General features: G+C 40.4%; 2 protein-coding genes across 2 annotated transcripts in view; both read right to left on the reverse strand.

Moving 5' to 3' along the window:
• Window positions 1-24,269, reverse strand: part of LOC307025491 (versican core protein-like) — an 82,976-nt gene that overhangs the window by 7,023 nt on the left and 51,684 nt on the right. The gene's annotated exons all lie outside the window — the stretch shown is intronic.
• xrcc4 (X-ray repair complementing defective repair in Chinese hamster cells 4) lies at window positions 5,125-20,935 on the reverse strand (the record flags this gene model as incomplete). The annotated part of the gene is given in 7 exon segments (XM_079659989.1): window positions 5,125-5,290; window positions 9,638-9,769; window positions 10,020-10,186; window positions 15,570-15,647; window positions 15,653-15,753; window positions 17,846-17,988; window positions 20,835-20,935. Coding segments are annotated over 6 exon segments (786 nt in total). The 5' UTR covers window position 17,988; window positions 20,835-20,935.

The raw sequence follows: 24,269 nt of genomic DNA on the forward strand, positions 1-24,269 counted from the left end.
AAATCCGCGGAGTCGACACATGTGCAGCCTCAACATTTCTCCAAACGAAGTACGCCAGGCTCGCTAGAATTCCAAGTATGCTGGACATTGGAACAGTCCTTCGGCGGCACTCGATGACGTAGTGTGCTTGAAATAGTGGCTCTGGAGCATCCTTCCTCGAGATTGAGAAACACCCTATGTCTCAAAATGTAAAGTCGACCCTCATTCGAGCTGCAGAATGAATGAAACAGCTGTCTTAATAAGCTAAGTAACACCAAGTGAAACCAGCTGTATGTGTAAAGTCAGTGGAACAAACCAATCCAGGCTAAAGAATCTTCCCTTTGCTGCTGCGTTATATTCAATTAGATCATTATTTATATCGCTGGACTGTAACTGCAGCTGCTTTTAGCCTCGTCTGTCTGCTTTCACCGCCTCCCAACTTTAAAGTCTTTTAAAACACTTTTCCCCGTCTATGAAGAACCGCAGTCTGTAAAATGTGTCTGTTAAACTCACCGGGCCTTTAACAGCACTCTGTACTTCTGTCATATCGACCTCTGAAATGTCCCAATGGACCAATCAGAATCAAGTATTCAACTAAGCCATGAACACTGAGTGGGACCATTAGAAGTGTTGATACACATCTACTGAACTCAATGGGTCTTTATCCGACCTCTGCAGCTCATCCAGAATGCAGCGGCTCGTCTGGTCTTCAACCTTCCTAAATGTTCCCACACCACGCCGCTCCTCCGCTCCCTTCACTGGCTTCCAGTAACTGCTAGAATCCACTTCAAGACTCTGGTACTTGCGTACCATGCTGTGAATGGATCTGGCCCTTCCTACATCCAGGACATGGTTAAACCGTACACCCCAGCACGTGCACTCCGCTCTGCATCAGCCAAACAGCTCGCTGCACCCGCACTGCGAGGGGGACCCAAGTTCCCGTCAGCAGAAACACGTGGGTTTGCTATCCTGGATCCAAAATGGTGGAATGAGCTCCCCATTGAAATCAGGACAGCAGAAAGCTTACACATCTTCTTCAGACTGAAAACTCATCTCTTTGGACTCCACTTCCAGAGATAGAATTACTAACAGAGCACTTATATACTAATAAAGGGCTGGCTGATCTAAAGCCAGTTGAGTAGCACTTGAAATGTTTGGCTCTATGAAACCTGATGAACTTATATGATTCTGATTTCTTCAAGGCTGTATCTTGTTGGTCGAATGCACTTATTGTAAGTCGCTTTGGATAAAAGCCTCAGCTAAATGAGATGTTATGCACACACACACACACACACACACACACACACACACACACACACACACACACACACACACACACACACACACACACACACACACACACACACACACACACACACACACACACACACACACACACACACACACACACACACACACACACACACACACACACACACACACACACACACACACACACACACACTCTTTTCTATCTGCTGGCCTTACTGCTGACTCACTGTCGTAGCAACAGAAAAACACAAATCCTGAGTTTCCTCATCAGACGGAGAACAGGGACACCTACTACGTAAAAGAAACCTGACCTGAGTGAGAAAGTGGAAAATCAGGGGTGTGAACAGCCGTGAGGAGAAACTCCCCTAAAAACATGCCCAGAAAATATTATTTTTCCACTCAGGAAGGGAGTAAAATAATCTGGGAAGTTTCTAAGTGACACACATACATTAAGGTGTAGATCAGTCTGTAGTGTCTCTACTTTAAAGAGTCCTCTCCTGCTGATGTTCAGGTGTATATCAGTATGTAGTGTCTCTACTTTAAAGAGTCCTCTCCTGCTGATGTTCAGGTGTATATCAGTATGTAGTGTCTCTACTTTAAAGAGTCCTCTCCTCCTGATGTTCAGGTGTATATCAGTCTGTAGTGTCTCTACTTTAAAGAGTCCTCTCCTGCTGATGTTCAGGTGTATATCAGTATGTAGTGTCTCTACTTTAAAGAGTCCTCTCCTGCTGATGTTCAGGTGTATATCAGTATGTAGTGTCTCTACTTTAAAGAGTCCTCTCCTCCTGATGTTCAGGTGTATATCAGTATGTAGTGTCTCTACTTTAAAGAGTCCTCTCCTGCTGATGTTCAGGTGTATATCAGTATGTAGTGTCTCTACTTTAAAGAGTCCTCTCCTGCTGATGTTCAGGTGTATATCAGTATGTAGTGTCTCTACTTTAAAGAGTCCTCTCCTGCTGATGTCCAGGTGTATATCAGTATGTAGTGTCTCTACTTTAAAGAGTCCTCTCCTGCTGATGTTCAGGTGTATATCAGTATGTAGTGTCTCTACTTTAAAGAGTCCTCTCCTGCTGATGTTCAGGTGTATATCAGTACATAGTGTCTCTACTTTAAAGAGTCCTCTCCTGCTGATGTTCCGGTGTATATCAGTATGTAGTGTCTCTACTTTAAAGAGTCCTCTCCTGCTGATGTTCAGGTGTATATCAGTATGTAGTGTCTCTACTTTAAAGAGTCCTCTCCTGCTGATGTTCAGGTGTATATCAGTATGTAGTGTCTCTACTTTAAAGAGTCCTCTCCTCCTGATGTTCAGGTGTATATCAGTATGTAGTGTCTCTACTTTAAAGAGTCCTCTCCTGCTGATGTCCAGGTGTATATCAGTCTGTAGTGTCTCTACTTTAAAGAGTCCTCTACTGCTGATGTTCAGGTGTATATCAGTATGTAGTGTCTCTACTTTAAAGAGTCCTCTCCTGCTGATGTTCAGGTGTATATCAGTATGTAGTGTCTCTACTTTAAAGAGTCCTCTCCTGCTGATGTTCAGGTGTATATCAGTATGTAGTGTCTCTACTTTAAAGAGTCCTCTCCTCCTGATGTTCAGGTGTATATCAGTCTGTAGTGTCTCTACTTTAAAGAGTCCTCTCCTGCTGATGTTCAGGTGTATATCAGTATGTAGTGTCTCTACTTTAAAGAGTCCTCTCCTGCTGATGTTCAGGTGTATATCAGTATGTAGTGTCTCTACTTTAAAGAGTCCTCTCCTCCTGATGTTCAGGTGTATATCAGTATGTAGTGTCTCTACTTTAAAGAGTCCTCTCCTGCTGATGTTCAGGTGTATATCAGTATGTAGTGTCTCTACTTTAAAGAGTCCTCTCCTGCTGATGTTCAGGTGTATATCAGTATGTAGTGTCTCTACTTTAAAGAGTCCTCTCCTGCTGATGTCCAGGTGTATATCAGTATGTAGTGTCTCTACTTTAAAGAGTCCTCTCCTGCTGATGTTCAGGTGTATATCAGTATGTAGTGTCTCTACTTTAAAGAGTCCTCTCCTGCTGATGTTCAGGTGTATATCAGTACATAGTGTCTCTACTTTAAAGAGTCCTCTCCTGCTGATGTTCCGGTGTATATCAGTATGTAGTGTCTCTACTTTAAAGAGTCCTCTCCTGCTGATGTTCAGGTGTATATCAGTATGTAGTGTCTCTACTTTAAAGAGTCCTCTCCTGCTGATGTTCAGGTGTATATCAGTATGTAGTGTCTCTACTTTAAAGAGTCCTCTCCTCCTGATGTTCAGGTGTATATCAGTATGTAGTGTCTCTACTTTAAAGAGTCCTCTCCTGCTGATGTCCAGGTGTATATCAGTCTGTAGTGTCTCTACTTTAAAGAGTCCTCTACTGCTGATGTTCAGGTGTATATCAGTATGTAGTGTCTCTACTTTAAAGAGTCCTCTCCTGCTGATGTTCAGGTGTATATCAGTATGTAGTGTCTCTACTTTAAAGAGTCCTCTCCTGCTGATGTTCAGGTGTATATCAGTATGTAGTGTCTCTACTTTAAAGAGTCCTCTCCAGCTGATGTTCAGGTGTATATCAGTATGTAGTGTCTCTACTTTAAAGAGTCCTCTCCAGCTGATGTTCAGGTGTATATCAGTATGTAGTGTCTCTACTTTAAAGAGTCCTCTCCTGCTGATGTTCAGGTGTATATCAGTACATAGTGTCTCTACTTTAAAGAGTCCTCTCCTGCTGATGTTCAGGTGTATATCAGTATGTAGTGTCTCTACTTTAAAGAGTCCTCTCCTGCTGATGTTCAGGTGTATATCAGTCTGTAGTGTCTCTACTTTAAAGAGTCCTCTCCAGCTGATGTTCAGGTGTATATCAGTATGTAGTGTCTCTACTTTAAAGAGTCCTCTCCTGCTGATGTTCAGGTGTATATCAGTATGTAGTGTCTCTACTTTAAAGAGTCCTCTCCTGCTGATGTTCAGGTGTATATCAGTATGTAGTGTCTCTACTTTAAAGAGTTCTCACCTGCTGATGTTCAGGTGTATATCAGTATGTAGTGTCTCTACTTTAAAGAGTCCTCTCCTGCTGATGTTCAGGTGTATATCAGTATGTAGTGTCTCTACTTTAAAGAGTCCTCTCCAGCTGATGTTCAGGTGTATATCAGTATGTAGTGTCTCTACTTTAAAGAGTCCTCTCCAGCTGATGTTCAGGTGTATATCAGTATGTAGTGTCTCTACTTTAAAGAGTCCTCTCCTGCTGATGTTCAGGTGTATATCAGTATGTAGTGTCTCTACTTTAAAGAGTCCTCTCCTGCTGATGTTCAGGTGTATATCAGTATGTAGTGTCTCTACTTTAAAGAGTTATATGTTGACACCTTTTGAACAGTCCATGGGAAAAATAACATTTACCATCATCTGTCCTGGCAGCATTACAGTGTGTGACGGATACAAAGTACTTTCCTGTGTATTTAGTGATGTCATAGTTAGTTTTACGGGCAAGAAAAACCCAAAATAGTGTTGAACGTCTCCCCTGACATTTGTTAAAGAGGCCCTGTTTCATTTAGTTTGGGTGTTTCCTCTCCTGTCGTGCGTTCTATAGGTTTTTGAACATTACATTACATTTGAATAAAACCTTAAATGAAATAGTAGAGCATTTTATTTTTAAACAAATTGAAAGAAACAAAAACTGGACGTGATATTAATTTTTTAAATTTTTTAAAATATATTAAAATAAGTTGAAATGATGTAAAACTTAAAGTTGTTTTGTTTTAGATTTTTCCTGGCCGAGTAAAATGTTGAGTTTACAGAAACATAAGTTTGAGTCCAATCTTCACTCAAGCAACATTTTCCTGACTCATTAAAAAAGAAGAAGTCGTTTTCTCGGATGGTTCATATTATTGGAGGTCAGACTGAAGGTCATGTGACTCACCGTGAGTCGAGGAGGTGGAGGGTGGGGTACTCTTCACTTCCTGTAGCTCCTCTTCATCGGTGCTTCCTCCGTATTCGTCCTCTTCCTCATCGGCTGATTTGACTGCTTCCTGCTTTTTCTGTTCCTGAGAACTGAAACAGAGAATTATGAAACATAACGAGGTCAAACATCGCCATCGAAGCGTCACGGTCTCATGGCCTTAGACGGACGAGTCGGAGAGGTGCAGTCCTCACAGGCGTCACGAAGTCTTGAGCAACTAGAAAAGTTAAAGTACATTTTGATTGAATATAAATTAAAAATTGTATAAAATGTGCATTTATTAAAAAAAAAAGGTTAGTTCATATTTTTCGTTTTTTGTTGTTATATCTTTTAACTGTAGATTTTCAGTTTAGTTCCTTTTGTTCAAATGAATATTTAATGATATTTTAATGCAGTATTTTCCTTTACTTTCTTGTTTTGATTTGTATATATAATTACATTTCATTTTATAAACATTTAAACTTATATTTTTAATAATATGAACATTTTATTCTATTTTAATGCAATTGCTGACTTAAAGGGGACCTATCATGCAAAACCCACTTCCTCATGTCTCTTCTACATCAACATGTGTCCCCTCTTCTCCATGTCTCTTCTACATCAACATGTGTCCCCTCTTCTTCATGTCTCTTCTACATCAACATGTGTCCCCTCTTCTTCATGTCTCTTCTACATCAACATGTGTCCCCTCTTCTCCATGTCTCTTCTACATCAACATGTGTCCCCTCTTCTCCATGTCTCTTCTACATCAACATGTGTCCCCTCTTCTTCATGTCTCTTCTACATCAACATGTGTCCCCTCTTCTTCATGTCTCTTCTACATCAACATGTGTCCCCTCTTCTTCATGTCTCTTCTACATCAACATGTGTCCCCTCTTCTTCATGTCTCTTCTACATCAACATGTGTCCCCTCTGAGATTCTTTCTCTTTTTGATCCATTTCTATAAAAACCTGTTTGAAAATGAGCTGATCAGATTTTGCCCACTTTGTGATGTCATAACGATGTGTTGTCTTGTGTAACCATTAGCAATCAGCAACCAAGGTAACCCCCCCCCCCTTATCACCTGAATCTCCTCCTAGAGCTCCATTGAGTTCTTTGTAACCAAATCTCTCTCAGAGGGGCGTGGGGAGGGCTCCTTATTTTCATCTAAAGCAGTGGTGGCTTGTGGAAAATATTTTTGGTGGGGCTGTGGAAATGGTGACAAAACCATACTAGGGCATTTAAAATCAGGAGACTAAATACGAACATTGTGTGTGTGTGTGTGTGTGTTTCGGAAACTCCCGCATTTCTGACAAAATCAGATTTACTCACGACTGTTTCCACTCGGACTTTAATACAGCTACTACAATTGTTTGGTTTCCATGGTAGCGCGTCTCTTTAGCAGCGCGCGCAACTCAAAGTCTGAGAGGGTGAGCAAGATGAAAACTGAACAAGAATCGACAACTCGACCCTCTGATCACTCCTTTCCTGTAACATACAGGTCCAGCCCACACATCTGCTCCATGGTGCCACAGGCATTGCCCTTACAACTACAATAAGCATGTACATGTTAATCTACAGCTCCGGCGATCCACTAGCACCGGAGTCTCACTGCAGACAACTACTGTAGCGTCACCTTGGATACGAGTCCAAACAACTCACAGACACACAGGCCAGGGCGCTGACAGGGCGCCCTTTGAGCATCAGATCTGACGACGCTGATTGGCTGAAATTATGTTTCGGCGGCATAGTTTACAGATAGCAACAGTCAGCTTGTTGGCTGCAGCTGCTCTGGCTGAGGGCTCCTTTCTACCGCCCGGAGGAGAGAGGGTAATGATACACGCTGCGGCCAGGCAGGAAACATGTGACTTATCAGTAACTTTAGACATCCTAAAACTATTTTAAACAAGATTTTATTGTAGATTATAAATTTTACTGATACCAACTATATCATATTTACCTTGTTCTTTAAAAATTAAAATAAAAAATATATATTTTTTGGAAATATATATTTGTATTTATTTTTTATTTTTAATGACAATCAAACATGTGGGAAGAGGGGGGGCGGCGCCCCTAGCGCCCCTATGGGCCGGCCGCCCCTGATCTAAAGTAACAGACAGAGAATCAGCACTTTGGAAACAGGGCTGAAACAGAGGGGATTATGGGTAATGCTGCAATGATCTGTTTGGTGTTTCAGCCAATCAGAGACAGGCTCTGGATATATCTGAGACCTGTGATATATTGATGAGAAACAGGATAACAGGGGACCTTTAAAAGTATTCATGTTTTCTGCCATGTGCGTTTTTATTTCTCCACTTTTCGCCTTTTTTTACAGACGAAAAACTAATGAAAAAACATATTTTTCCCAAATTATTTTTTAAAGAACTTCAGGTCAAAACCTTATTTTAACCTGTTAACTAACCGGAGCTAAATTAAATAGATGGTACTGCAAAAAATACATACTGGATTTCTCTCACTGTCCCCTCAGGGCTTCCGTAGAAAGTGATGAAAGGAGCTGAAGCTTCAAGTTTCAAGGCTTTATCCTCATGAGCTCAGCAGCTAAATTGTAGATCTGGCAATGAACAACTGAAGTCCCAGGCTCCTCCAACAGAGCAACATGAATATACAGGACTGTCTCAGAAAATTAGAATATTGTGATAAAGTTCTTTATTTTCTGTAATGCAATTAAAAAAACAAAAATGTCATACATTCTGGATTCATTACAAATCAACTGAAATATTGCAAGCCTTTTATTATTTTAATATTGCTGATTATGGCATACAGCTTAAGAAAACTCAAAAATCCTATCTCAAAAAATTAGAATAGTTCCTCAGACCAAGTAAAAAAAAAAGATTTATAACAGCAAAACACAATCAAACATTTGAAAATGTCCATTAATGCACTCAGTACTTGGTTGGGAATCCTTTTGCACGGATTACTGCATCAATGCGGCGTGGCATGGAGGCAATCAGCCTGTGGCATTGCTGAGGTGTTGTTATGGATGCCCAGGATGCTTCAATAGCGGCCTTTAGCTCATTAGCATTGTTGGGTCTGGTGTCTTTCAGCTTCTTCTTCACAATACCCCACATATTCTCTATGGGGTTCAGGTCAGGGGAATTTGCAGGCCAATCGAGGACAGTAATGCCATGGTCAGTACACCAGTTACTGGTGGTTTTGGCACTGTGGGCAGGTGCCAGATCATGCTGGAAAATGAATTCCTCATCTCCATAGAGCTTTTCAGCAGACGGAAGCATGTAGTGCTCTAAAATCTCTTGGTACACAGCTGCATTTACTCTGGGCTTGATGAAACACAGTGGACCAACACCAGCAGCTGACATGGCTCCCCAAACCATCGCTGACTGTGGGAACTTCACACTGGATTTCAAGCAACTTGGATTTTGCTCCTCTCCAGCCTTTCTCCAGACTCTGGCGCCTTGACTTCCAAATGAAATACAAAACTTGCTTTCGTCTGAAAAGAGGACTTTGGACCACTGTGCAACTGTCCAGTGCTTCTTTTCCTTAGCCCAAGTCAGACGCCTCTTCCGTTGTCTTGAGTTCAGAAGTGGCTTGACCATGGGAATACGGCTATTGTAGCCCATTTCCCGGACACGTCTGTGAACAGTGACTTTTGATACCTGGACTCCAGCTTCAGTCCACTGTCTTTGAAGCTCCCCCAAATTCTGGAAGCGACTCTTCTTCACAATGCTGTTAAGGCTGCGGTCATCTCTCTTGGTTGTGCAGCGTTTCCTGCCACATTTCCCCCTTCCAACAGACTTTTTGTGGATGTGCTTTGAAACTGCACTCTGTGAACAGCTTGCTCTTTGAGACATTTCTTTTTGTGTCTTACCCTCCTGATGGAGGGTGTCAATGATGGTCCTCTGGACAGCAGTCAGATCAGCAGTCTTCCCCATACTTGTGATTTAGTTTACTGAACCAAGCTGAGTGTTTTTCAAGGCTCAGGAAACCCTTGCAGGTGTTTCGAGTTAATTAGACGATTCAAGTGATTCGTTGAACACCCTACTAGTATACTTTTTCATGATATTCTAATATTTAGAGATAGGATATTTGAGTTTTCTTAAGCTGTATGCCATAATCAGCAATATTAAAATAATAAAAGGCTTGCAATATTTCAGTTGATTTGTAATGAATCCAGAATGTATGACATTTTTGTTTTTTTAATCGCATTACAGAAAATAAAGAACTTTATCACAATATTCTAATTTTCTGAGACAGTCCTGTATACAGGACATAAAACAAATAAAATAGTGCAAGAGAATGTTTTGAGATGTGCAAGTAAATAGAAATAGTGCAAGGAGAGTCTATATACGAGAAGATGGAATATGTTATATTAGATAATTAGCAAAATGCAATCAGATGAATGTTTATGGTTCTTGAAAAGGTTCAGGTGTGTTTCAGAGAGCGAGGGGTTAAACCGAGCAGCAGGTAAACAATGATCTACCTGTCGCCCTGCAGGTGAGTGACAGCTTCCTGGAGGCTGCGGATCTTTGCTTTCTTCTCGTTCACGACCAAAACAAAACGGGAGTACAGCTCCGCCTCCAGGGACTCCTTACCACCCGCATAGCGCTTCAGTCTGAGAGCACACACACACACACACACACACACACACACACACACACACACACACACACACACACACACACACACACACACACACACACACACACACACACACACACACACACACACACACACACACACACACACACACACACACACACACACACACACACACACACACACACACACACACACACACACACACAGGGGTCAAATATCTTCTTAACACACACAGAGCCGTTCTGTGTGTTCTGTGTATTTACTCTGCAGAGATGCGCTGGTGTTCTCCTCTCATCTTGAGGTTCTCCTCCTTCAGGTTCTGGTTCTCCTCCTTCAGGCGGTTCCCTCTCTGCAGACTGTGGGTCAGCAACTCTCTCAGCGCCTCGGCTGGATCCGGGTCGGCCTTCAGAACCGCAGAACCCAACCTGAACTGAGAGGAGGGAGAACAAAGGTTTCAATACAGTCTCCATGTTTAAAGAGTCCTCTCCTGCTGATGTTCAGGTGTATATCAGTATGTAGTGTCTCTACTTTAAAGAGTCCTCTCCTGCTGATGTTCAGGTGTATATCAGTATGTAGCGTCTCTACTTTAAAGAGTCCTCTCCTGCTGATGTTCAGGTGTATATCAGTATGTAGTGTCTCTAATTTAAAGAGTCCTCTCCTGCTGATGTTCAGGTGTATATCAGTATGTAGTGTCTCTACTTTAAAGAGTCCTCTCCTGCTGATGTTCAGGTGTATATCAGTATGTAGTGTCTCTACTTTAAAGAGTCCTCTCTTGCTGACGTTCAGGTGTATATCAGTATGTAGTGTCTCTACTTTAAAGAGTCCTCTCCTGCTGATGTTCAGGTGTATATCAGTATGTAGTGTCTCTACTTTAAAGAGTCCTCTCCTGCTGATGTTCAGGTGTGTATCAGTATGTAGCGTCTCTACTTTAAAGAGTCCTCTCCTGCTGATGTTCAGGTGTATATCAGTATGTAGTGTCTCTACTTTAAAGAGTCCTCTCCTGCTGATGTTCAGGTGTATATCAGTATGTAGTGTCTCTACTTTAAAGAGTCCTCTCCTGCTGATGTTCAGGTGTATATCAGTATGTAGTGTCTCTACTTTAAAGAGTCCTCTCCTGCTGATGTTCAGGTGTTTATCAGTATGTAGTGTATCTACTTTAAAGAGTCCTCTCCTGCTGATGTTCAGGTGTGTATCAGTATGTAGCATCTCTACTTTAAAGAGTCCTCTCCTGCTGATGTTCAGGTGTATATCAGTATGTAGTGTCTCTATTTTAAAGAGTCCTTTCCTGCTGATGTTCAGGTGTATATCAGTATGTAGTGTCTCTATTTTAAAGAGTCCTTTCCTGCTGATGGTCAGGTGTATATCAGTATTTAGTGTCTCTACTTTAGAGTCCTCTCCTGCTGATGTTCAGGTGTATATCAGTATGTAGTGTATCTACTTTAAAGAGTCCTCTCCTGCTGATGTTCAGGTGTGTATCAGTATGTAGCATCTCTACTTTAAAGAGTCCTCTCCTGCTGATGTTCAGGTGTATATCAGTATGTAGTGTCTCTATTTTAAAGAGTCCTTTCCTGCTGATGTTCAGGTGTATATCAGTATATAGTGTCTCTACTTTAAAGAGTCCTCTCCTGCTGATGTTCAGGTGTATATCAGTATGTAGTGTCTCTACTTTAAAGAGTCCTCTCCTGCTGATTTTCAGGTGTATATCAGTATGTAGTGTCTCTACTTTAAAGAGTCCTCTCCTGCTGATGTTCAGGTGTATATCAGTATGTAGTGTCTCTACTTTAAAGAGTCCTCTCCTGCTGATGTTCAGGTGTATATCAGTATGTAGTGTCTCTACTTTAAAGAGTCCTCTCCTGCTGATGTTCAGGTGTATATCAGTATGTAGTGTCTCTACTTTAAAGAGTCCTCTCCTGCTGATGTCCAGGTGTATATCAGTATGTAGTGTCTCTACTTTAAAGAGTCCTCTCCTGCTGATGTTCAGGTGTGTATCAGTATGTAGTGTCTCTACTTTAAAGAGTCCTCTCCTGCTGATGTTCAGGTGTGTATCAGTATGTAGTGTCTCTACTTTAAAGAGTCCTCTCCTGCTGATGTTCAGGTGTATATCAGTATGTAGTGTCTCTACTTTAAAGAGTCCTCTCCTGCTGATGTTCAGGTGTATATCAGTATGTAGTGTCTCTACTTTAAAGAGTCCTCTCCTGCTGATGTTCAGGTGTATATCAGTATGTAGTGTCTCTACTTTAAAGAGTCCTCTCCTGCTGATGTTCAGGTGTGTATCAGTATGTAGCGTCTCTACTTTAAAGAGTCCTCTCCTGCTGATGTTCAGGTGTATATCAGTATGTAGTGTCTCTACTTTAAAGAGTCCTCTCCTGCTGATGTTCAGGTGTATATCAGTATGTAGTGTCTCTACTTTAAAGAGTCCTCTCCTGCTGATGTTCAGGTGTATATCAGTATGTAGTGTCTCTACTTTAAAGAGTCCTCTCCTGCTGATGTTCAGGTGTATATCAGTATGTAGTGTCTCTACTTTAAAGAGTCCTCTCCTGCTGATGTTCAGGTGTATATCAGTATGTAGTGTCTCTACTTTAAAGAGTCCTCTCCTGCTGATGTCCAGGTGTATATCAGTATGTAGTGTCTCTACTTTAAAGAGTCCTCTCCTGCTGATGTTCAGGTGTGTATCAGTATGTAGTGTCTCTACTTTAAAGAGTCCTCTCCTGCTGATGTTCAGGTGTGTATCAGTATGTAGTGTCTCTACTTTAAAGAGTCCTCTCCTGCTGATGTTCAGGTGTATATCAGTATGTAGTGTCTCTACTTTAAAGAGTCCTCTCCTGCTGATGTTCAGGTGTATATCAGTATGTAGTGTCTCTACTTTAAAGAGTCCTCTCCTGCTGATGTTCAGGTGTATATCAGTATATAGTGTCTCTACTTTAAAGAGTCCTCTCCTGCTGATGTTCAGGTGTATATCAGTATGTAGTGTCTCTACTTTAAAGAGTCCTCTTTATTTCTTTAACAATTTTTCTGTTAAGTCGGCTTATTTAAAAAGTTTCTTATTTGTGCCAGCTGTTACTTCACCACCTCTCAGAGAAGTGAAATAAATAACCTCAGAAATGGAAACAGTTCTTCTGGCAAACCCTTCCTGGTGTTGCCTCATAATTTCTTTACTCAGTTTACGTTACACTCCGTACCAGAAACTAAAGAAAACAGCTGACTGCTCACATTAAAACATGATCGAATGACAAACTATAACCAACCGGTGATTATCAGAGAATAATCCCAGATAATCTGATAATCGAAAATTGGTAAAAGAATATTTTGATGCAAAAATGGCAGAAAATATGGAGATTTCCAGCTTTTTTCTTTGTTAAAATCAAATTAAAGTGGATATTTTGGCGTTTTTCGATCAACAACCAAAGACTCTGAGGAACTGAGAGGATTCTTTTTGAATTTTTTCAGACATAGAATTACCAGACGATTAATCTAGAAAGAAAAATAATAATTAGTCGCAGCTTTAACCAACTTTCGGTATCCACACACACACACACACACACACACACACACACACACACACACACACACACACACACACAGCTGTTACCTGCAGTGTTAGCATACTAGACGTGTGTGTGTGTGTGTGTGTGTGTGTGTGTGTGTGTGTGTGTGTGTGTGTGTGTGTGTGTGTGTGTGTGTGTGTGTGTGTGTGTGTGTGTGTGTGTGTGTGTGTGTGTGTGTGTGTGTGTGTGTTAGTTACAGCTGTAAGGGAAGCAGCTATTAGAGGGGCCAACGGCCATGCATTGGATTGAAGCCTGTCATTATGACTCATAACTGTAAAGTGGATGAATTACTGCTTTGTGTATTTTTAAGTTGAGCAAGAGATGACACACGCCGGCACACTTCTGCAAAACCACCGTTTCTAACTCTCGTTTGTGTTAAAACAGAAGCATCGATTAATTTCCTTTTCATTGCAACACACACTCAGATTTCCATCATGTCATAAGTACCATAGCAACACCGTTTTGTTTTTAAATTATGAAGGAGTGTGTGCTCTCAACTGAACCCTGAACAGGGATTCTTCAGTTAATCGCTGAACTTTATCATACTGGTCTAACTAATCACTTTAAAGAGTCCTCTCCTGCTGATGTTCATGTGTATATCAGTATGTAGTGTCTCTACTTTAAAGAGTCCTCTCCTGCTGATGTTCATGTGTATATCAGTATGTAGTGTCTCTACTTTAAAGAGTCCTCTCCTGCTGATGTTCAGGTGTATATCAGTATGTAGTGTCTCTACTTTAAAGAGTCCTCTCCTGCTGATGTTCATGTGTATATCAGTATGTAGTGTCTCTACTTTAAAGAGTCCTCTCCTGCTGATGTTCAGGTGTATATCAGTATGTAGTGTCTCTACTTTAAAGAGTCCTCTCCTGCTGATGTTCATGTGTATATCAGTATGTAGTGTCTCTACTTTAAAGAGTCCTCTCCTGCTGATGTTCAGGTGTATATCAGTATGTAGTGTCTCTACTTTAAAGAGTCCTCTCCTGCTGATGTTCATGTGTATATCAGTATGTAGTGTCTCTACTTTAAAGAGTCCTCTCCTGCTGATGTTCAGGTGTATATCAGTATGTAGTGTCTCTACTTTAAAGAGTCCTCTCCTGCTGATGTTCAGGTGTATATCAGTATGTAGTGCCTCTACTTTAAAGAGTCCTCTCCTGCTGATGCTCAGGTGTATATCAGTATGTAGTGTCTCTACTTTAAAGAGTTCTCTCCTGCTGATGTTCAGGTGTATATCAGTATGTAGTGTCTCTACTTTAAAGAGTCCTCTCCTGCTGATGTTCATGTGTATATCAGTATGTAGTGTCTCTACTTTAAAGAGTCCTCTCCTGCTGATGTTCATGTGTATATCAGTATGTAGTGTCTCTACTTTAAAGAGTCCTCTCCTGCTGATGTTCAGGTGTATATCAGTATGTAGTGTCTCTACTTTAAAGAGTCCTCTCCTGCTGATGTTCATGTGTATATCAGTATGTAGTGTCTCTACTTTAAAGAGTCCTCTCCTGCTGATGTTCAGGTGTATATCAGTATGTAGTGTCTCTACTTTAAAGAGTCCTCTCCTGCTGATGTTCATGTGTATATCAGTATGTAGTGTCTCTACTTTAAAGAGTCCTCTCCTGCTGATGTTCAGGTGTATATCAGTATGTAGTGTCTCTACTTTAAAGAGTCCTCTCCTGCTGATGTTCATGTGTATATCAGTATGTAGTGTCTCTACTTTAAAGAGTCCTCTCCTGCTGATGTTCAGGTGTATATCAGTATGTAGTGTCTCTACTTTAAAGAGTCCTCTCCTGCTGATGTTCAGGTGTATATCAGTATGTAGTGCCTCTACTTTAAAGAGTCCTCTCCTGCTGATGCTCAGGTGTATATCAGTATGTAGTGTCTCTACTTTAAAGAGTTCTCTCCTGCTGATGTTCAGGTGTATATCAGTATGTAGTGTCTCTACTTTAAAGAGTCCTCTCCTGCTGGTGTTCAGGTGTATATCAGTATGTAGTGTCTCTACTTTAAAGAGTCCTCTCCTGCTGATCTTCAGGTGTATATCAGTATGTAGTGTCTCTACTTTAAAGAGTCCTCTCCTGCTGATGTTCAGGTGTATATCAGTATGTAGTGTCTCTACTTTAAAGAGTCCTCTCCTGCTGGTGTTCAGGTGTATATCAGTATGTAGTGTCTCTACTTTAAAGAGTCCTCTCCTGCTGGTGTTCAGGTGTATATCAGTATGTAGTGTCTCTACTTTAATGACAGGAAAACGCTGACTCATTCCTTAGAAGAGTGTGTGAGACTCACTGAGATGTCCTTCTGAACCTTCTCGTAGGCCAGCGTGAGGGTGGAGGTGTTTTTGGGGGGCGACGGCGTCAGATTGAGCTGAAGGAGCTCGTGGTGTCGGTCAGCGCCTGATGGAGGTCCTGAACGTATCGCTCCATCTGCATCTCCAACTCTTCCGCCTCTGCACACACCGAGGCCTCGCTCACTGCGGAGACACATGGAGGAAACGTTGGGCAGAGATGGCAAAAGAACACACATCCTTTACTCAAGTAGAAGTACAGATACTCGTGTTTAAAAATACTCTGATGAAAGTAGAAGTACTGACTAAACTTCTTTACTCAAGTCAAAGTAAAGAACTTTGAAATGTACTTCAGTAAAAAGTACCCATAACTAGCAGCTGTTTTAAAGAGTACCTGACCTCCCTTTATATTAATAGAACAATAATGTCATTGTTAGCTAATGAATGTTTCCATGGTGACCAACGGCAACATGACAACGTTTCCATTGGTCCCTCTTCTTTAGAGAAGACCAGGAAATGATGGATACACGGATCGTGTTCAAATCAATAGGCAAGCAATGACTCTAAATAATAATGATCACGCCACCAAACACACATTCAGACTAAAGGAACCAGCCTGTTTGGAAAATGAGAGAAGTAGAAAGTACAGGTATTTGTGTTCAACATGTAAGAAGTAGAAAGTACAGGTATTTGAGTTCAACATGTAAGAAGTAGAAAGTACAGGTATTTGAGTTCAACATGTAAGAAGTAGAAAGTACAGGTATTTGAGTTCAACATGTGAGAAGTAGAAAGTACAGGTATTTGGGTTCAACATGTAAGAAGTAGAAAGTACAGGTATTTGAGTTCAACATGTAAGAAGTAGAAAGTACAGGTATTTGTGTTCAACATGTAAGAAGTAGAAAGTACAGGTATTTGTGTTCAACATGTAAGAAGTAGAAAGTACAGGTATTTGAGTTCAACATGTGAGAAGTAGAAAGTACAGGTATTTGTGTTCAACATGTAAGAAGTAGAAAGTACAGGTATTTGAGTTCAACATGTAAGAAGTAGAAAGTACAGGTATTTGAGTTCAACATGTAAGAAGTAGAAAGTACAGGTATTTGAGTTCAACATGTAAGAAGTAGAAAGTACAGGTATTTGTGTTCAACATGTAAGAAGTAGAAAGTACAGGTATTTGAGTTCAACATGTAAGAAGTAGAAAGTACAGGTATTTGTGTTCAACATGTAAGAAGTATAAAGTACAGGTATTTGAGTTCAACATGTAAGAAGTAGAAAGTACAGGTATTTGTGTTCAACATGTAAGAAGTAGAAAGTACAGGTATTTGTGTTCAACATGTAAGAAGTAGAAAGTACAGGTATTTGTGTTCAACATGTGAGAAGTAGAAAGTACAGGTATTTGTGTTCAACATGTAAGAAGTAGAAAGTACAGGTATTTGTGTTCAACATGTAAGAAGTAGAAAGTACAGGTATTTGTGTTCAACATGTGAGAAGTAGAAAGTACAGGTATTTGTGTTCAACATGTAAGAAGTAGAAAGTACAGGTATTTGTGTTCAACATGTAAGAAGTAGAAAGTACAGGTATTTGTGTTCAACATGTGAGAAGTAGAAAGTACAGGTATTTGTGTTCAACATGTAAGAAGTAGAAAGTACAGGTATTTGTGTTCAACATGTAAGAAGTAGAAAGTACAGGTATTTGTGTTCAACATGTGAGAAGTAGAAAGTACAGGTATTTGTGTTCAACATGTAAGAAGTAGAAAGTACAGGTATTTGAATTCAACATGTGAGAAGTAGAAACACTATCTAACTCGATTATTTGTTTGCAGACTTGTACTCTACTCTAGGATTTTTCTGACTTTAGTTTAAAGGGAAAATTAACATAAAATTAATTATTATTCACTAAAAAAAGAATTGTTATGAATGAATAAATAAGTACAATTAAGCAGGTATTTAAGGAAAACACATATATTTTTTAGATGCCATTATTTACTTTATTAAATACCTAAAAGTGGACACAGGTGGGACTCGGACCGCAACCCGTTTGAACTGCCAAGGCGTCAAATAATGGAAAGTCTGAATATCTGCAGCTTCAGAGCGTTGGAGGTGAAGCTCATAAAACGTTTCCAGTGAGTGAAGCTGTCCGAGCAATTGAAGAGGTCAACGACGCTGTAAAATGTTCCCAGGTGAGGTCAGAAAGGTGTGTGTGTGTGTGTGTGTGTGTGTGTGTGTGTGTGTGTGTGTGTGTGTGTGGTCAGTCTCGGTGAGATGTTTTTTTTTTTTTTTACCATCTCCTCTCCAGGCGTCCTGTCCGTCAGTCAGCAGCAGCTGGAAGCCGGACTCTAAGCCCCGCCCCTTCCAGGCCACCCGCAGAAAGTAGGCGGAGTCAGGCTCCGACGGGATGCAAACCTCACGCACCGACACGTGCATCCTGAAACACACACACACACACACACACACACACACACACACACACACACACACACACACACACACACACACACACACACACACACACACACACACACACACACACACACACACACACACACACACACACACACACACACACACACACACACACACACACACACACACACACACACACACACACACTCACTAATGTTAGGGCACATTAAGCGGAATTGTTACTGGTTTGAAATTCAGAAATGCATCAATAAGCATTAGAATCAGATTAGATTGTGTGTGTGTGTGAAAGAAATATTAACATTACAATAAAGATAATATGATATGAGTGACAATATAATACTCATTTATTCCAAATATACATATATATATATATTTATGTTAATGTCAGTAATAATAGTAATGATAATAGGAATAATAACAACAGCAGAAACCCATGGCTCTAGAAGTGGAGGTTGTTTGGTGTGTGTACTGGTTTATTTGCACCCTGAACATCTTCTCTCTGAATATTCCTACAGCATTTATTTATTTGTATTCTTACTTACACTACAGTAATGTCTGTGTTTAACTTCAAGTCACTTTGTTTTGAAAGTGTTGCTGCAGACATGAGGATTTTTTAAATGGTCTTCAACATATTATACATTGAGATCAGGGGTGTCCAAACTTTTTTCAACGAGGGCCACATACAGAAAAACATAGGAAGGGCTGGGAGGTTTATTAAATCATAAGTTCAGTTATAAATCGGCAAAATCAATGAAATGTAGGTAAATGATGCTTAATCAGCGCACAGCTCTCCATTACTGTGTTAGCAGCTCATTCTTTAAAACAGAAGCCTCAGATTGCTGATAATAAGAGGAAATATTAAGGGTGTATTTCAAGCTTGTTATGAAAATAAGTTATTGAGCTTTTTCTTATCAACTTAGATTTGTTAGAAAAGATTAATTTGTGGAAGCCGTAGCGCTGTAAAAAGCACGACCAATCATCTGAGCCGGCTAAAGTAACTGGATGGCCTACCTGCCTGTCAGCCTTCCATCTGTGCACAAACTGATCTCGTGCCCTAATTGGTCATGTGCGCGTTCGTGTGTGTTGGGGGAGGGGCTCTGTGAGGAAGTCTGAAGGAAGGGGCAGATTTTTTTCGGCTGTGTATTTTCAAATTCTAGCGCACTCGAGCTGGTTTCTCCAAAATAGCATACCCACCTTTATATGTGAGTATATTTGAAAAGTTGGCATATTAACACATGAATACTACTTTATAATATCTGTTTACATTTATATTTCAGAAGTAAAAGACAAGCACAAGTTTCATTTTAAGGCCGTACTGCATTATATTTTTTTTATTTGCTGAGGGCCGATTGAAAATGGTCCACGGGCCGCATTTGGGCCCCGGGCCGTACCTCGGACACCTCTGATTTAGAGCAATGGGACATATGGAGAAAGCAAGAAAATATGTCAAGAAAAGAAATTATTTTTCGGTTCAAGCTTTTTTTCCAGGACATTTTTGACAAATTATACTTTGCAAAAGGCGACACATTTTTTTAACTCCACTGAAGTTCTGTTTGCTCACAGCTCCTGCCGGGTTGTGTAATTGTTAAACATGGGTTCTGCGTCGGGTCGTGAAATGAGCGAAGTGAAAATGATTAGTCATGCATGCTTGGTGCACCTTGTCATCAGAGGTGTGTGAGCAGAGACACACAACCTCTCATTAGCTGTAGAGAAACCTCAGTTAGCGCTGTGCTAACGACCGGCCACAGCAGCATGCTTCCACCCACACACACACACACACACACACACACACACACACACACACACACACACACACACACACACACACACACACACACACTTCATCTTTAACTACATCCTATACCGACACCTGCTTCAGCTCTAAATATATGCAGAATGTGTCCGTCTCTCTTTCATTGGATAATAACAGGATTTGACAAACACGGTGCGTATCTCAACAACTTCAGGAATAACTGAAGTTTCATTCTGCACAGTTTCGTGATGCTGAGACGATGAATACTGACATCTGTTCAGAGAGGAATGGATATAAAGTAGGAAAGAAAAAAGGAAAGCAGGGAGGAAGGGAAGGAAGGAAAGATAAAGAGAGATAGGAATGATGGAAAGGTAGGATGGAAGGAGGGAAGGAAAGAGAAAGAGAACGAGAGAAATGAAGGATGAAGGAAATAAGGAGGTAAGGAAGGAAGGAGAGAAAGAGAGATAGGAAGGAAGGAAGAACTAGAGAAGGAACAAAGAAACGTAGGAGGGAAAGAGGGAAAAAAGAAAGGAAGGATAAATAAATGAATGAATAAATAAAATAAATTTGAACTAAAATTCAATTAAAATAAATATATTATTTTTTAAATTAGATGGATTATGTCTATAAAATGTCAGAGAAACAAAGTTTAAAGATGAATGTGATGTGAGTATCGATCAACAGTCCAAAGATAATCAGAATCACATCAAATAAAGCTTTATTAATCAGAGAGGAAAATAACCTGACACTGTTTTGAGTGATGTTTCATCCATGGACTAACTTTAACAAGAGATAAATAACACTTTTACTTCAGGTATCTAGACTACTTCATCAAATACATGCTGCTGAGGCTTTACTGGAGTACTGTTCTGAGTGGAAGACTTTTATAATGTTGTTTTAGTACTTTTATTAAGTAAATGAAACCTCCCTCGTCTGCACTCAGAATGAATGCTAGCAGCTAGCTGTTAGCATTATGTTTGTAAACAAAGGATCTGAAACTTCAACACGCTACTAATGAAGCGTAGAAGAAGACAGACTCGATCACACCTGCAGCGACACGTTCACAAGAACAACACGTGGTCCGTTTCTCTCACCTGAAGCAGTTTATCAGCTGGAAATGTTTGTTTTTTAGTTTATAAAGAAGAGCTGTTGCAACGCTAGCTCCTACGTCATAGTCCAGCGACACACGCAGCTGAACAGCTGATCGAAAAGCACACGGAGGGGGAGGAGGGGGATTACGGTATTATAATTACTGATGCATTAATGTATTTATTAGTTTAGTTTTGCAGCTGGTAAAGGTGAAACTTATTTTGAATGATAGACCTATATTTTTATATTGACTTTGAAAACTGCTGGGTATATTTTAATCTATTTTAGTTCCATATAGGCCGAGGCTATGTTCCATTGCCATGCTTATTGTTTCTGCATTTTGGAATATAATGCACATATTTCCACATATGTATTTATCTTTGTCCTATGAATTCTTTAAGGATATATATATCAACAGGGTTGCCAACTTTGGGTACCTGGCTGGCGTGAGATTTTGATATCATGGGTTTAGTTAAACGTATGCACACTAAATGACTGCTATCGTGTCAGCAGCGGGTCCTTAGCATATATATAGGATATATATACAATATCTACAAATACACAATATTGGACACAGACTATAAAGGGCACAAAGTCTCACTCACTAATGGAAGTCAAACACATGTTTGTTTCCACTGTTTTATTATGTTCCTAGGCGGCCTAGGCCTGTCGCCATAAGCAAATAGGCCTAATTGAGTTATCGTACGATAAATAAAAATGAACTCGGTAACTTTTCTGACCTCGATAAATTGCCATTTATGAGGATGTGACTAGCAGTTTGAAAGGATGTACTTGAATTATTATTATATTATCAGGGTTCGAGTTATAAACTGAGCTCTATGGGGGTCTTTAAAACTAACGCATGCGCGCGCACGTGCAGGCACGCACACACAGTCACAGGCATAGATTGCGCAATAATGTATTGCGCACCTTGGAGGTGCAGACTCCAACTGATGGTATATATTGCACACCCTTGCGAGTATACAATTAGTGTCTGATGTGTTAGGGCTTCAAAGATAATTACAAAATCACAAAAACTCAGGAACTGTGTACTTGTGGAGCGTCACAAACAGCGCCTCCGTTTATTACGTTTTACTCTCTCTCCACGCCTTCAGGACAGACTGCGCATGCTCAAACACATTAACTCGTACACAATCAATAACAACGTAAGAGCTATACAAATTAAAGAAAATACAAAAATTAGCTCTCACGGATAAAACGAGAGAGAGAGAGAGAGAGACTGACTTCACTGCTAATTACTTGGTCCAACACACACACACACACACACACACACACACACACACACACACACACACACACACACACACACACACACACACACACACACACACACATACCTTAACAAAGACAGCATCCTCCGTAGCAGCAAAGTTAGTGCTAGCTGTCAGCAGGTGCACTTTGGTTGTCAAAACCTTTTTTTGGACGGCATGGTAATCGTCTACTAGCCTACGGTACCCGTAGTATGTATGTGTATATCTTTTCAATATATTTGAATGTCTGTTGATATAACGGTTAATTCTTCAGGCGCGCGCAGCACTTTCATAGCCTCACAGGCATAGATTGCGCAATATTTTATTGCGCACCTTAGAGCTGAAGTGCAGGCATATTGTCATTCAAGAGAGAATACGATGCGAAGTTATTTTGGAAAACATTGTTTTGTTTGCCTATTTACCTCGTTAACGTAAATAATACTCATTACATTGAAAAATGCATTATTTGTGATCAAAATAATGGTTGTTGTATATTAGTGACCCCCACAGATGTTTGATTTCACTGGGTCCGTGGGAGCTCAGGCCCCTCCTTATGGGAGCTCAGCTCCCATTGGCTCCCACGTAACTCGAACCCTGTTATCATTATGTCAGTGGTCTAAAATGGTCATACAACGGTGCCGACAATATTATCGTTTATCGCAATAATTTCCGGGAAAATGTATCCAACAAAATTAATTATCGTGAGAGGCCTATACATGAAACACACACACACACAAACAAATCTACAGACTTACTCCAAACTGCCAAATATATGAATTAACGCACTCTCACTCTCATATCTTTGATAGTCTGATTTTGGCCTAGTAGAACAATCGAACAATAAGCAGCAGACTTTTACTTTTTATAATTTCTACTGGATCTTAGATCTGCGCATGCGCAATACGGGTCGGATTGACCAACCGGCTCCCACCGCTCTGCTGACTGTTAACGTTGTTAAGAGTGGTGGGGGCGGGGAGGGAACGGATCGACTGCTTGAGCAGCTGTCAACTCAACATTGTAAATAACCAACCAAAAACAATCGCCGGTTCATCTTGTTTTTGGCATGAGAATAGTTTGGGCAGCGTGAGATTGAGAGTGAACGTGTGTGTCACACGCCAGATGTGTGAGAGTTGGCAACCCTGTATATAATTGTTTTATGTCATACTTCCATACTGGAGCTGTATATTGTATTATAATCCACATGTTTACATTATCGGATGACAAGAAGCACGTTAAAGTTCAAATATAATCTTCTTTCGTCCCTCATCGTGTTGTTTTGGTTTCTTCGTCACAGAGGAGAGAGGAAATTAAACATTAATGGGATTACTGTGAGATCTGCAAACAGAGACTCTCCAAGAACTACGGTGAGAAAGAACAACAATAATAAACTTTTCTTTGTTGTTTTGTTTGCTCAAAGGTTTAAGTTGATCCCTTCCTGTTTACCTTTTAGTTTTTCTCATCATGCATTTTTTAAATGTATTACACGATGTCCATCAGAAAGGACTTGAGACACTACTGATACACACCTGAACTTCAGCAGGAGAGGACTCTTTAAAGTAGAGACACTACATACTGATACACACCTGAACTTCAGCAGGAGAGGACTCTTTAAAGTAGAGACACTACATACTGATACACACCTGAACATCAACAGGAGAGGACTCTTTAAAGTAGAGACACTACATACTGATACACACCTGAACTTCAGCAGGAGAGGACTCTTTAAAGTAGAGACACTACATACTGATATACACCTGAACATCAGCAGGAGAGGACTCTTTAAAGTAGAGACACTAAATACTGATAAACACCTGAACATCAGCAGGAGAGGACTCTTTAAAGTAGAGACACTACATACTGATATACACCTGAACATCAGCAGGAGAGGATTCTTTAAAGTAGAGACACTACATACTGATATACACCTGAACATCAGCAGGAGAGGACTCTTTAAAGTAGAGACACTACATACTGATATACACCTGAACATCAGCAGGAGAGGACTCTTTAAAGTAGAGACACGACATACTGATATACACCTGAGCATCAGCAGGAGAGGACTCTTTAAAGTAGAGACACTACATACTGATATACACCTGAACATCAGCAGGAGAGGACTCTTTAAAGTAGAGACACTACATACTGATATACACCTGAACACCAGCAGGA

The sequence above is a fragment of the Notothenia rossii genome, assembly GCF_949606895.1.
Source record: "Notothenia rossii genome assembly, chromosome: 11".
NCBI lineage: Eukaryota > Metazoa > Chordata > Actinopteri > Perciformes > Nototheniidae > Notothenia > Notothenia rossii.